The sequence below is a fragment of the Phoca vitulina genome, unplaced genomic scaffold, assembly GCF_004348235.1.
Source record: "Phoca vitulina isolate PV1807 unplaced genomic scaffold, GSC_HSeal_1.0 scaffold38, whole genome shotgun sequence".
In the NCBI taxonomy this organism is placed as follows: domain Eukaryota; kingdom Metazoa; phylum Chordata; class Mammalia; order Carnivora; family Phocidae; genus Phoca; species Phoca vitulina.
Genome location: NW_022589741.1, coordinates 1,609,148 through 1,620,993, shown reverse-complemented (window position 1 = coordinate 1,620,993; position 11,846 = coordinate 1,609,148). Strand labels below are relative to the sequence as shown.

The 11,846-nt window shown below is 40.4% G+C and overlaps 1 protein-coding gene and 1 long non-coding RNA gene across 9 annotated transcripts in view; one reads left to right on the top strand and one right to left on the bottom strand.

Moving 5' to 3' along the window:
- LOC116646888 overlaps positions 1 to 3,277 on the top strand; it is a 4,208-nt gene extending 931 nt beyond the window's left edge. Inside the window, exons 2-3 of the long non-coding RNA XR_004302237.1 lie at positions 392 to 794; positions 2,621 to 3,277. This is a non-coding gene — a long non-coding RNA (uncharacterized LOC116646888). The remainder of the gene's footprint in view (positions 1 to 391; positions 795 to 2,620) is intronic.
- Positions 1,380 to 11,846, bottom strand: part of DYNC2H1 (dynein cytoplasmic 2 heavy chain 1) — a 300,244-nt gene continuing 289,777 nt past the window's right edge. For all 8 annotated transcript variants that reach the window (XM_032427898.1, XM_032427903.1, XM_032427899.1 and 5 more), the window contains one exon: positions 1,380 to 1,825. In XM_032427898.1, the coding sequence (XP_032283789.1) occupies positions 1,667 to 1,825 (159 nt within the window). In that variant the 3' untranslated portion in view covers positions 1,380 to 1,666. The remainder of the gene's footprint in view (positions 1,826 to 11,846) is intronic.

The following is an 11,846-nucleotide window of genomic DNA, read 5'->3' as shown; positions in this document are numbered from 1 at the left end:
CCTCACCTCTCATCCTGTCCCTCACCTCTCCTCGTCATCCTCTGTCCCTCACCTCTGCTCTCCTCATCCTAGACCTCACACTTGGGAATTAGGTGCCTGTGTGATTGTAGCTTCTGCTCAGGCATAATGCCATTTTTTCTTTTGATCTAAAATAATCTAATCAAATGCAAATTATCAATGAAGTCTTTGTTGAGTTTATGAAGAGTTGAGTAAATTAACTTCGATAATCACACACCCTCCAAATAGACTAGAAAGCTTGCAAATGAAGCAGCTCTGAAGGGAATTCCCTCAGAATGTGGAATTCTAACTTTGACACATTGTCATTTTTAGGTTCACATTGTTCTCTCTAAATGATTTCCATTTCTAAAAGCCAGCGCTCTGTTTGAACTAGGACAGCAGTACATCGTCCTGTAGGCGTGCCCAATCTCCTGTATAAGGAAGTCAGAGTCAACACATCCAGCGCATCCATGCTCCAGAGTCCCACCTTTTCCAGGTTTGTCTCTGTCCTTTGTGGCTGCAAACACACAGCCCAAGATAGCAGAAGAGATGAAGAGAAGGGGAGAGAGAATGACCGACTGGCCGTGTCCTGTGAAGAAGGCTTCTGGAAGCTACCATATCCTATCTGTTGTCACAGCGTATTGGCCAGAAGTGGGTGAGCCGGTTCACCTGCCGAGGCCGCGGCCCCTGCCTGCTCTGGAGCTCCTGATTTCCAGGCCTGGGCTTGCCTGGAACAGCAGAAACTCAAGGAAGTTCTCAGTTCCCCAGCAGCCTGCACTTAGACCTTGTCCAACGAGGTATGAACCCCAGGCTTCGGGAGCCCCCCCCACCCCGCACGTTTGTACTGTCGGGCGGTATCAGATGGGCTTGTCTCACCCTTTCTTATTCTATCGTAGCTTAATCTTTATGTTGAACTTCACCCTTTAAACCAGTGGGGTGGTTTGGTTTGTTTTTGGTCTCCTGATTGGACCCATACAAATGGTAATATGATGACAAGTAGTTAAGATTTCTGAACCCAATTCCAATTGCTCACAAACTCTAAAATTACAACACATATTTAAGCTTCCAGCCATTGTAGAATTTTACTGTTTCATAGAAACAGATGGTAAAAAGTCATCTACGTGAGGAATGATAACCTCTCATTGTCTAATTATTCCATTTGTAAAATTCTTACCCTGGTTTCTGTGCTGTTATTCCCCATTTCTTTTGGATTACTTTGAGATGCTATATATTTTAACTAAAACAGAATATATTTTTAATTGTTTAAAAAGAGAACACCTATCTAAACCCACAGATGAATGAAAAAAATGGTCTTATATTTTAATACAAAATTATGATACCAAAAAGTAGCCAAATTAATTAGATTCCTTAAATACACTACTCTTACATACATTAATTTTTTGAGCCACTGGAAACATGAACTGCCTCACAAAAATATTTAATGTTCTCAAGGGAATACAGCATTTTAACATGAACCTATGAATTGTTACTTTAAAAGTTGCATGCACTGTCATGACCCATTACAATAAAAACCCAGTGAGATCAATAACACAAGGTACGGGTAACTATGTGATAATTTTTTGAACAGTTTAAATGTAGACCACCTATTGATTTAAAGTTGAAGTAGCAAATGTTTCTTTTTGCTAAGACAGCTTTTATTATCGTTAGACTACTGATTTTTTAGAAACAGAGCTGCTCCACACTGAATCCACTGGTCTTGGTTGCCCCCACACGGGACGTCGATGTTGGCTACCACGCGGTCCCTCTCGGAGCTCGTGTACACGGGCAAAGATATGCACTCATCGGGGGAATAAGGACCGTATGCACCCTGTAGAGAAAGAATTTTGTGTTAAAATATGGTAATATACTACCTTAAAGCAGATTGGCAGATATAAAGACAAACAAAACTCTCCCCAATAGTAAGATTGAATATTTTATGCTGAAATGGTTTAAAGGAGGACTAGCAGAGTAAACCCCACAGTCCAGCTGCAACGGGACCCACTCCCAGCCAGCTGGGCTTCATTCACCGTCCCCGAGCCTCAAACTGGGAGCATTTGGAAGAAAATCTGACACATCCTAACATTTCATCTATAAATGTTTCCTTTAAAATATAAAAATACAATTTTTGCTATTGTATTTGCTACTATTGCAAATCAGTATTAACAATGGCATTGAAGAGTGTATTCTGGAGAACACAGAAACAATCTCTGAGATACCTGCCTTAAAATACTTGTTTATTAAATACCAACCTGAACAGGGTTATACACTTTTGTGCCAGTCTTCATATTTAAAAGGTAAGACTGAAGCTTTTGTTAATACTCTCAATTCAGCACTTCATCAAAACTAGCTCCCAAGGGCGCCTGGGGGGCTCAGTCGCTGAGGGTCCTGGGATCGAGTCCCGCATTGGGCTCCCTGCTCAGCGGGGAGTCTGCTTCTCCCTCTGCCCCCCACCCCGACTCATGTTCTCTCTCTCACCTGCTGTTTCTCAAATAAATAAAATCTTAAAAAAAAAAACCCAACAAACTAGCTCCCTGATGCAGGACCGTGTCTGCATTTCTCCAGGCACAAGGGAGAAGGAGGCACTGGCTCTTTACCTTTCTGATTTTTCTTTCCCCCTTTTCAGCTTCAGCAAGTCTAAGCACAGGAATTTCATGTTAGCTCTGGAAGAAAACCCACCAGAGTTTAATACTAAGAATCTAGAACCACAGAAAGCAGCAAAGAATGTCTAACAAATGAGGTAAGAGGTTGCAGTGCTTTGCTTCTAAATCCTTAACAGATTTCTCTGCTGTTTCTGGGGTCGTGGGTGATATTATAATTGGGTCATCCCATCAAACAGTAACAAACATAAATTATGTGTGTTAGAAACTTACCTACCGTTTCACTTAATCAGGCAATTTTGAAGATTAATTTTAATGCTATGCAGAAATGAGATGTAAGTTTCTACTTCTCCAACTCAACCATCCCTGTTCAGGAACGGGGTTTTACAATTTCCGTAAGCATTGTTTGTCGTTACATAGGATCTTCCATACTAGTTGTTCTACGTTTCTAAAACATTTTTTTCCAAATTTAACAATTAAAATAATTTTTATTCAGTATAGTTGACATACAATGTTGTATTAGTTTCAGATGCACAATATAGTGATTTGACAATCTTACGTATTACTCAATGATCACGGTAAGTATAGTCCCTATCTGTCACCACACACCATTATTAAATACTATTGACAATATTCCCTACGCTGTACTTTCATCTCCATGACTTCCTTCTTTTATAACTGGAATTTTGTGCCTCTTAATCCCCATTTATCTATTTCACCCATTTCCCTGCCCACCTGCCTGCTAGCAACCATCAATTTGTTCTCTGTATTTACAGTCTGTTTTTTTGTGTTTCTTTTTTTTTTTAAGATTTTATTTATTTGACAGAGAGAGATAGAGCAGGAACACAAGCAGGGGGAGTCGGAGAGGGAGAAGCAGGCTTCCTGCTGAGCAGGGAGCCCGACGCGGGGCTCGATCCCAGGACCCTGGGATCATGACCCGAGCCGAAGGCAGACGCATAACGACTGAGCCACCTAGGCGCCCCTGTCTGTGTTTTTAATTTCTTTCATCAGTGGTTTACAGTTTTTGGATTACAAGTCTTTCACCTCCTTGGGTGTTTCTTCCTAGGTATTTTATACATTTTGGTGCAGTTGTAAATGGGACTGTTTTCTTCTCTGCTAGTTATCAGTGCATAGAAATGCAACAATTTTCCGTATATTAATTTTGTATCCTGCAATTTTACCGAATCCATGTATTACTTCGAATAGTTTTTTTGGTGGAGTTTTAGGATTTCGTACATATAGTATCATGTCATCTACCAGCAGTCATAGTTTCACTTCTTTACCAATTTTGGATGCCATTTATTTCTTGTCTGATTGCTGTGGCTAGGACTTCCCATACTGCATAAAAATGGCACTTCTAGGTTCTACTTCTAGGACCTACTTCTAGGTCCAATTTTTTGGCATGTCACTTTTTTAACAGTGTCTTACAATTCTTTTGTATTTTTGTGGTGTTGGTTGTTGCTTCTGTTTCCTTCCTGATTTGAGGTTTTTTTTATTTTTTCCTTGGTAAGTATGGCTAAATAAATAATTTTATCTTTTCAAGGAACCAGCTCTGGGTTTCTTTGATCTTTTCTACTGTTTCACTTTTTCAAGTACGTGTTTCATTTATTTCTGCTCTCATCTTTTGTTATTTCCTTCCTTCTACTAACTTCGGGCTTTTTCTAAAAGGCCCTTTAGATGTAGGGTTAGGTTATTTGAAATTTTCTTTCTTCTTGAAAGGCAGGCCTGTATCTCGAATAACCTCCCTCTGAAAACTGCTTTTGCTGCATGCCGAGGATTCTGGGATATCATGTTTTCATTTTCTTACTTCTCTGGGTATTCTTTGATTCCTCTTTGGTTCTTTGTAGACCCATCGGTTGCTTAGTGGCATGCTATTCAGCCTCCACGTGCTTGTTTTATCCAGTTTTTTTTACTTGTAATTGATTTCTAGTTTCATAGCCTTGTGGTCAGAAAAGGTGCTTGACATGATTTCACTGTTTAGTTTGTTGAAACTTGTTTTATGGCCTAACATGTGATCCATCTTGGAGAATGTTCCATGGGCATTTGGAAATAAATGTTTTTGAATGCAGTGTCCTGTGTCCCTTTGCTAAGTCCTGGGACTTGCTAAGGCGGCTGCCTGGCCGGGGCCCCATGCCCCACTCCCGTCCATGCCAGCAAGGTGGAGGGGCTCACCAGTCCTTCTGACCCAAGAGCTCAGACGGCGCTCCTGCAACTCTTCTGGGGCTATTTCCTTTCTATCCCAGTTGTTCTTGGTTAAACTCTGGCCTTTTTTCTGTGCCTCAGGGCATGCGGGCTGGTGTGCGCCGTGTGCCTGAAGCAGCCAGGGCGCCCGGATCCTGCGCCATCTGCACCATCAAAACGGAGGAGAAGGTAACCACCCGCCAGCCCCCATCCCCATGGGCAGACACACGAGGCCTGGATCCTTGAAACTGTAGCTGCCCTTGTAAACCACGGCTTTTGTTTCTGTGAGCCAGGGTGGACGAATCTGCTCAGAGTCCCTCAGGACTGTCCCTCTGGTTGCAGATGGCAGCGGCGGGATGGGGCTTTGTGTCTCCTGTTCTCTTCGTGGTCCCTCTGTCCTCTGTCCATACAGAGGCTGTTCAGTTGGTTCTGTTCTTCAGGAGCTGCTCTGTGCATAGACTCCATGTGTCTGTGGAGGAGCGGAGTTCAGGATCTTCCATGTCGGCATCTTGGATCCTCTCCCAACAGTAATTCCTGAATGTCATCTCTCCATTATCTAACTATTTTTAAGTTTTTGTTGTTAGAACCATAATTCAAATAAAGTCCACACATGGCATTTTGTTGATATGTCTCTGAATTTTCCTAAATTTATAGGTTTTTCCTCCTGTTTCCCTTGCAGTTTGTTTGCTGAAGAAACCATACCCAAGAGCTTCCTCCATTCTGGCTTTGGTTGGATCCATTCCCGTGGCACCCTATTTTTCTGTTTCCTGTGAACTGGATCTGGAGGTAAGTTTAGAATCAGATTGAATTTTTGGCAAAAACCCTGCATAGGTAGTACTGTATGCTTTCATCAATAGGCACATGATATTTGGTTGTCTTTTTACACATTAGAAGCCACGAGATTATTATCACATTCATGATCACAGAACGGCAAGCTAATGCCAGGCAGAGACAGATCTACAGCAAGAAACTTCCACTACCACTCTTTAGATCGTCATGAGCTACCATTCATTTAGAAAGGCTCAATAAATGCTACCAACTTCCCTTTATTTATGTGCTTTCAAAATAAATTTGATCCCTAGCATATTGTAAAGGTGACTAATGACCTCCCCTCTCTTTGTTAAAACATTCCTGGTGCGCTTCAAACATAGTTATTATCTTAGTGCTACTCAAATTGTCCATCTTTGCTCAAGGGGAACTCTTAAATTGGCTTTTGAGTATTTTTTGTTTTTGTTTTTTTGTTATGTCTCAAGTCGTCTTAAGTAGCTTTCTTGCCTTCTAGTATGCCAAAGTATTACAAGCTCATCTTGTACATTACCTGTCTCAATAATCAAATTAGTCATTCTGAGGATCTGTGATTCCTTCAATGAGAAATGGTATCAGGGATTGTAAACTGGGTGCGAGGAATGATCTATCATTCTCCCTCTAGGATTAGTCTGTGACTGGAGCTTAGAATTGTGTATTTTTTAAAGAAAAATATCACAAGTTCATACTATTTCCAATTCACATTTTGGACTAATATGTATATTGAACTTACATAATTTTATTCAACTAATGGATTACTTCTTGGAGTTGAAATGAGACTTAGAGGAGAAGTTAGACTCATTCTAGGATTTTACAAATGGAGAATCAGAAACCCAGAGACGATTCACCAGGGCAATCTGGTTAGCAAATGGCACAGCAGCCAGGGAGTCCAGTTGGAGAAAGGATTTGGCATATATGAGTATTGGCACCCAAAGACTGTGTGCCACGGTTGTCAGGACAGAAGACAAGCGCGTTTAAGGAAATGAATCACATTCCAGCTCTGAGCTCCTGACCCTAAGTAGATGACTCTCTGAGCATCAGTTCCTCTATTATAAAAGGGAGAAAAACAGACTTGCCCACCCAATAGGATGCTGAAAGGATTCGATGATGCATTAAAGAACTCAAATATAGGGGCGCCTGGGTGGCTCAGTCATTAAGCGTCTGCCTTTGGCTCAGGTCATGGTCCCAGGGTCCTGGGATCGAGCCCCACATCGGGCTCCCTGCACCGTGGGAAGCCTGCTTCTCCCTCTCCCACTCCCCCTGCTTGTGTTCCCTCTCTCGCCGTGTCTCTGTCAAATAAATAAAATCTTAAAAAAAAAAAAGAACTCAAATATAAAGTATTTATCCATGTATCTCTAATTTGGGGGCAGCATACTATACCTTTTTTTTTAAACTCCCTACTAACTCTCATATCAACTAGGAAAAAAAAAAATCAGTTTTTAGCATCCAATACATGTTGTAGACGGTGCTGGGACAGACAGAAATAAAAATACTTTTTCCTTCATGGAAAAAATACAACAAACGTATTTTTAAGTCTAGAAGGACATTATATGAAATCTGATTATCTTTTCCAATCTCCCCCCACCCCCTTACGTACACATGAAAATGCCTCTCCTGATACTTGATCTCAATCAGTTAAGTCCCTTTGAAAGCTCATGCATTCCTAACATGCTGAAATCATATGACAAAACTCATTCTTTATAGAGAATCACTGCCCAAATAGATAAAAAGAACATCTGCCTTGAATCTAAGTTTTCTCTCTTTGTACTGGTGATTCTGTCAGTTATTCATTCATTTAATAGCATTTTATATGCTAATGTTGTGCTCAGAATTATAAAGGCCAAGCATTTTAGTATATTCCCAAATAAAGAGCATACTAATCTTTGAAGCTAAAAATTTAGCTTGCGAAACAATGTATTCATATCAAATACACAGACTAAGTTTTGGGGGAATGAGCATTTTAGAAAATCAAAATAAAATACTCCTCTGGGATATGTTAACCTAACGAGGATTAATAAAGAGAATGAGTCCTCACTTGGACCTCAGACAAAATACAGTATTTGGAGTAAAGAGAATTCTCACCTGTCACCTGTCAGTGCCTAATCTCTTCCCGCTTCTCCAATTCTGCTTAAATGACAGAGCCTGAGGTTCCAGAAATTTCTGTAATTGTCATAATTCCTCAGCCATTCCTGAAGTTAATAACCTAGTGCAGGCATTTACCTCTAAATTCTTCAGCAGAGAGCAGACATTACATATTTCTTGGGCTGAAATGATCTAAATCTCTGAATGCCTGTTTACAATCCCAGGCAAGGTCTTAAATTATCTCTCTCCGCCACCTGATACTAGTTTGCTGCCCGTAACTTCTACGCCAGACATGAAAATGGAAACACTGTACTGAAATGTGTTACAATGTTACTCCTTTCTACACAGAAGATCTGCTCTGTGTCTCTTCACTGTGATGCCAAGCAATTTTCTCTTTAAATCAGGACTTAGCGGTAATACAAAGTTGGTATTTCACATATTCACTATCAACTTACTAATGTTTGCATATATTTCCAAATCCTTCCAGTCCTGCTTGTTTTTTGTTGTAAAATCGGGAGACAAATGTTGCTACCAAAACCTCCAGTGTTTTAACAGCAAAGCAGCACTGTTGCTTCTGGCACTGTGCTAAGCTCTTTATTTTTTGTTTGTTTACATTTTATTTTTTATTCAAGTTATTTAGTACAGTGTCATTTTAGTTTCAGGTGTACAATATACTGATTCAACACTTCTACAGGTTACTCAGTGCTCATCAAGGGAAGTGTTCCCTTAATCCCCTTCCCCTGTTTCCCCCATGCCCACAGTTGTTTCTTAACATTTAGGTGGTCACTTCTCAAAATCTCTTAAATGGTAAACATTATAACCTGAAAAGAAGTGAAATGGACTTGCTCTTACGTCACCAAAAATAGATGGTCAAAGTAGCAGAGCTAAGTACTTCGGCATTTTCACTATGAGCACAGTACCTTGTACAGATAGAAGCTCCATGAACATTGTTCAGCTGAATTACATTCTTACGACACAAGTCTTTCTTTAGTGTGTTTCTCTTAACAGACAAAGCTTAAGACCCTGCTGGGCTGAAATATTTGCATGAAACTAAAATTTTACTAATAACTATTCATAAACACACTAGGTGTGATTAATAAATACACAGATGAATGTGAACAAGGAGACAGTGTAGGAAGCCTGACAATAATGTTATAGGCCATGTAAACAAAGTAATTTGACATGATTAAAATTTAATTATTAAAAACCTGTATATTGTGATTAAAGTGGTTAATGTGTTCATATATCCAACTTTATTAAAATAGAAGCTGGTCCATTAGCTCAGTTCAATAATGAGGCCAACATGTGAAACTTCATGCTCCTGCCCAGGCCAGGGAAAGTCACTTAAAACAAGTACAGGGTGCAGGGTACTCCAGACAGCAAGCAGCACACTAACACTTGAAAGAAGACGGTACATCTTACAAAGGTGAATGATGAGACTAAGCAGACAACAAACAGCCAACAAATCAAAGAAAATAACAAAATGAGACACCAGAAAACAAAATGACCTAGGTTGGCTATGTTTTAAGTATTTGGCTAATATGTTTTATTAGATTTCTTTCTTTTTTCTTCCTTAAAGATTTTATTTTTAAGTAATCTGCACACCCAACGTGGGGCTTGAACCCACAACCCTGAGATCAAGAGCTGCTTGCTCTACCAACTGAACCAGCCGGGTAGCCTGTTGTATTATTTTTCTCATTAGCTTACGCATAAAGTCCAACTAACTTATTCCAACACATAGGGTTTTTGTTTTTTCAGAAAAGGAGATATTAGGAAATCATTAGAGCTTTAATGCACATAAAAGTGACGCAATTTAGCAATGTAACTCCAGAAAAATTAAATTTCTTAAAACAGGAAACAACAAGTTGCCAGCAATGAGTATTTTGAAAGATGCTGTTCAGTCAAGAATGCCTGGCTACCCTGTAAACTGTATTTTGAAAAATACTTTGCTCATAGTGACAAACTGCTTTCATAGTTAAGTGCCTAAGGGAGAAAAAAGTCACATAGACAATATATTAATAGTTATTATTTTTAAACCAGAGTGCATACAAGGCAGAGTTTTGAGCATATGTTCTGATACCCATGGTGATAATATTTTCATATAAAAGTAGCATAAAGACTGTTTTTGTGAGTGGCTTGTGAAATCATTTTTTAGTCCTGTTTTCCCTAGGAATGGAATTGATTCTGAAGGTGAATTGTCCCTTGTGGTGCCTGTTGGGGGGTCCAGACCTGGGGATCCTGGAGGGGGACAAACTTAGGCAGCACTCTTTACTGGAAAGACGGAAGGAACAAAAGCCAAGTGAATTCCTGTGGAATGTCAAAACAGGGCCCCATCTCAGACTGATCTACCTTGTCAAGCAATGTTTCCCAAACTGTTATATAAAACGCTAGATCTAAGTGAAGAGTGGGGCGTAGGTGCATGCAAACTTGTATGTGAGGTTCTCTGTGGGACTACTCAGAATCGGTAATATTCTCAAATAGGTGATGTTCACGGAACAGTTTTTCTCAGAGAACCATTATAGAATAGTGTCGTATAGAACATTTTTAGGAAATGCTTTAGGGAAAGCTAATGCTTTTTGGGGTAAAACTTAATTTGGACCTGTATTATTTCAACCACCACTCTTGAGCTAGAACCGGAACTTTAAGAATCTGCATCATGAATGAGTGTATGAATTAAGAGCATTATCTTAGTGCACATAGCTTCATGTGCATTTTATTTTTAATTCCCTTGAGAATTCCTAATTCTATCTTTAACTGGCAAAGTGCATCATTGCATTTGTAATAGAAGCAATGGTAGAGCCCCTCCCCCAATAAAAGCCGTAGAACTTGTTGCTCATGTCCTTCGACTATTGCCACATATGCAAACGAAAACATAAAGTCAGCCAGGATCTAAAATGTTCTTTAAAAAATGGACGTGCTATCTGCTTCATAGCAGTGTTGTGCAAATGACTGGAGTGTTGGGCATGTTTCTGCTAAAATGAAGCTATTCAGGGTGATTAGGTGGATAATAATGTGGAAATGATCTGGGAAAAAAACTTTCTTCTGCCTTAAAGGGAATCGTCCCCAAAGTTTTGAAGTGCATTATTTCCTCCAAGGTTATCAAAGGACTGTAGACCTCTGCCATAAAGTAGCTGTAAAAGTAAATGGAAAAAGTAATTTTTTTTTTTTTACCGGTTTACACAAATTGATGTGATGCTTCCTTTCATTTTATGCTTCCCTCCTAGTAAAATGCATTGAAATGTTAATGTTCTTTCCCCCCTAAATTCTGTAAAACATATTAAGAACATCTACAGCTTCCCTAAAAAATTTTTTTTCAACATACAATGTTTCACTCAAGCAGAAGCTGGAGAGTTTAAGTTTATACAGAGTTGGCAAACTTCTCTGTGAGGGACCAGGTAATATTTTAGGATTCGTGAGTCAGATGGTCTGTGACGGAGCTCCTCAGCTCTGCTGTTGTCCAAAAGCAGTCCTAGAGCATATCTACAGAAACGGGCAAGGCTGTTCTCCCCCGAAAATTTCATTTATGGACACTGAAACTGAATTCCCTGTAGTTTTCACCTGTCATGAACGACTACTCCCGTCAGTTTCCAGCTGGGCAGTTTCCAGCTGTGTTAAAAACGCACAAACCACCTGCAGCCCCGCGGGCCGTGGGCTGCGCACACACAGGCAGGAGGCTGGTTTGTGCTGTTCTCTTGGCTCAGGACTCGTCCAAAGCTTGGATCTGAAGTGAACTGCTGACCAACCGACCACTTTGAGCTTCAAGTTTCTTAGTTGAAAATGGAGATGATGCCTTATTTCAAACTTTTTTGGAGGGCCTAAATAATTTGTATTTTAAACACTACACAGCCCCTGACACGTGATACAAATTAAGGTTAACAGTTATTGTTGACCATGGTGCTACCACTGTGGGACCCATTAAAAATCACTTACTTGACCTGTCGGTTTCTTCAGCAGCAAAACAGAGACCCCTGCTACTCTCCCGACCCCGCAGGACTGGTGTGACCTCGCTCGCCCTGTGCGGATCACCCGTCCTGTCAGAGCCGGACTGAGTCCTGAAAACCACACTCCTGCTCTTAAGTTCTTCGAGGCTTCGCACTGACCCAGAGTGGCGGGAATGACGTGGTCTGGGCCTGCCTTCTCTCCTGACACTGTTCCACGGGCTTCAGGGCACAAGTCTGCCCCGTG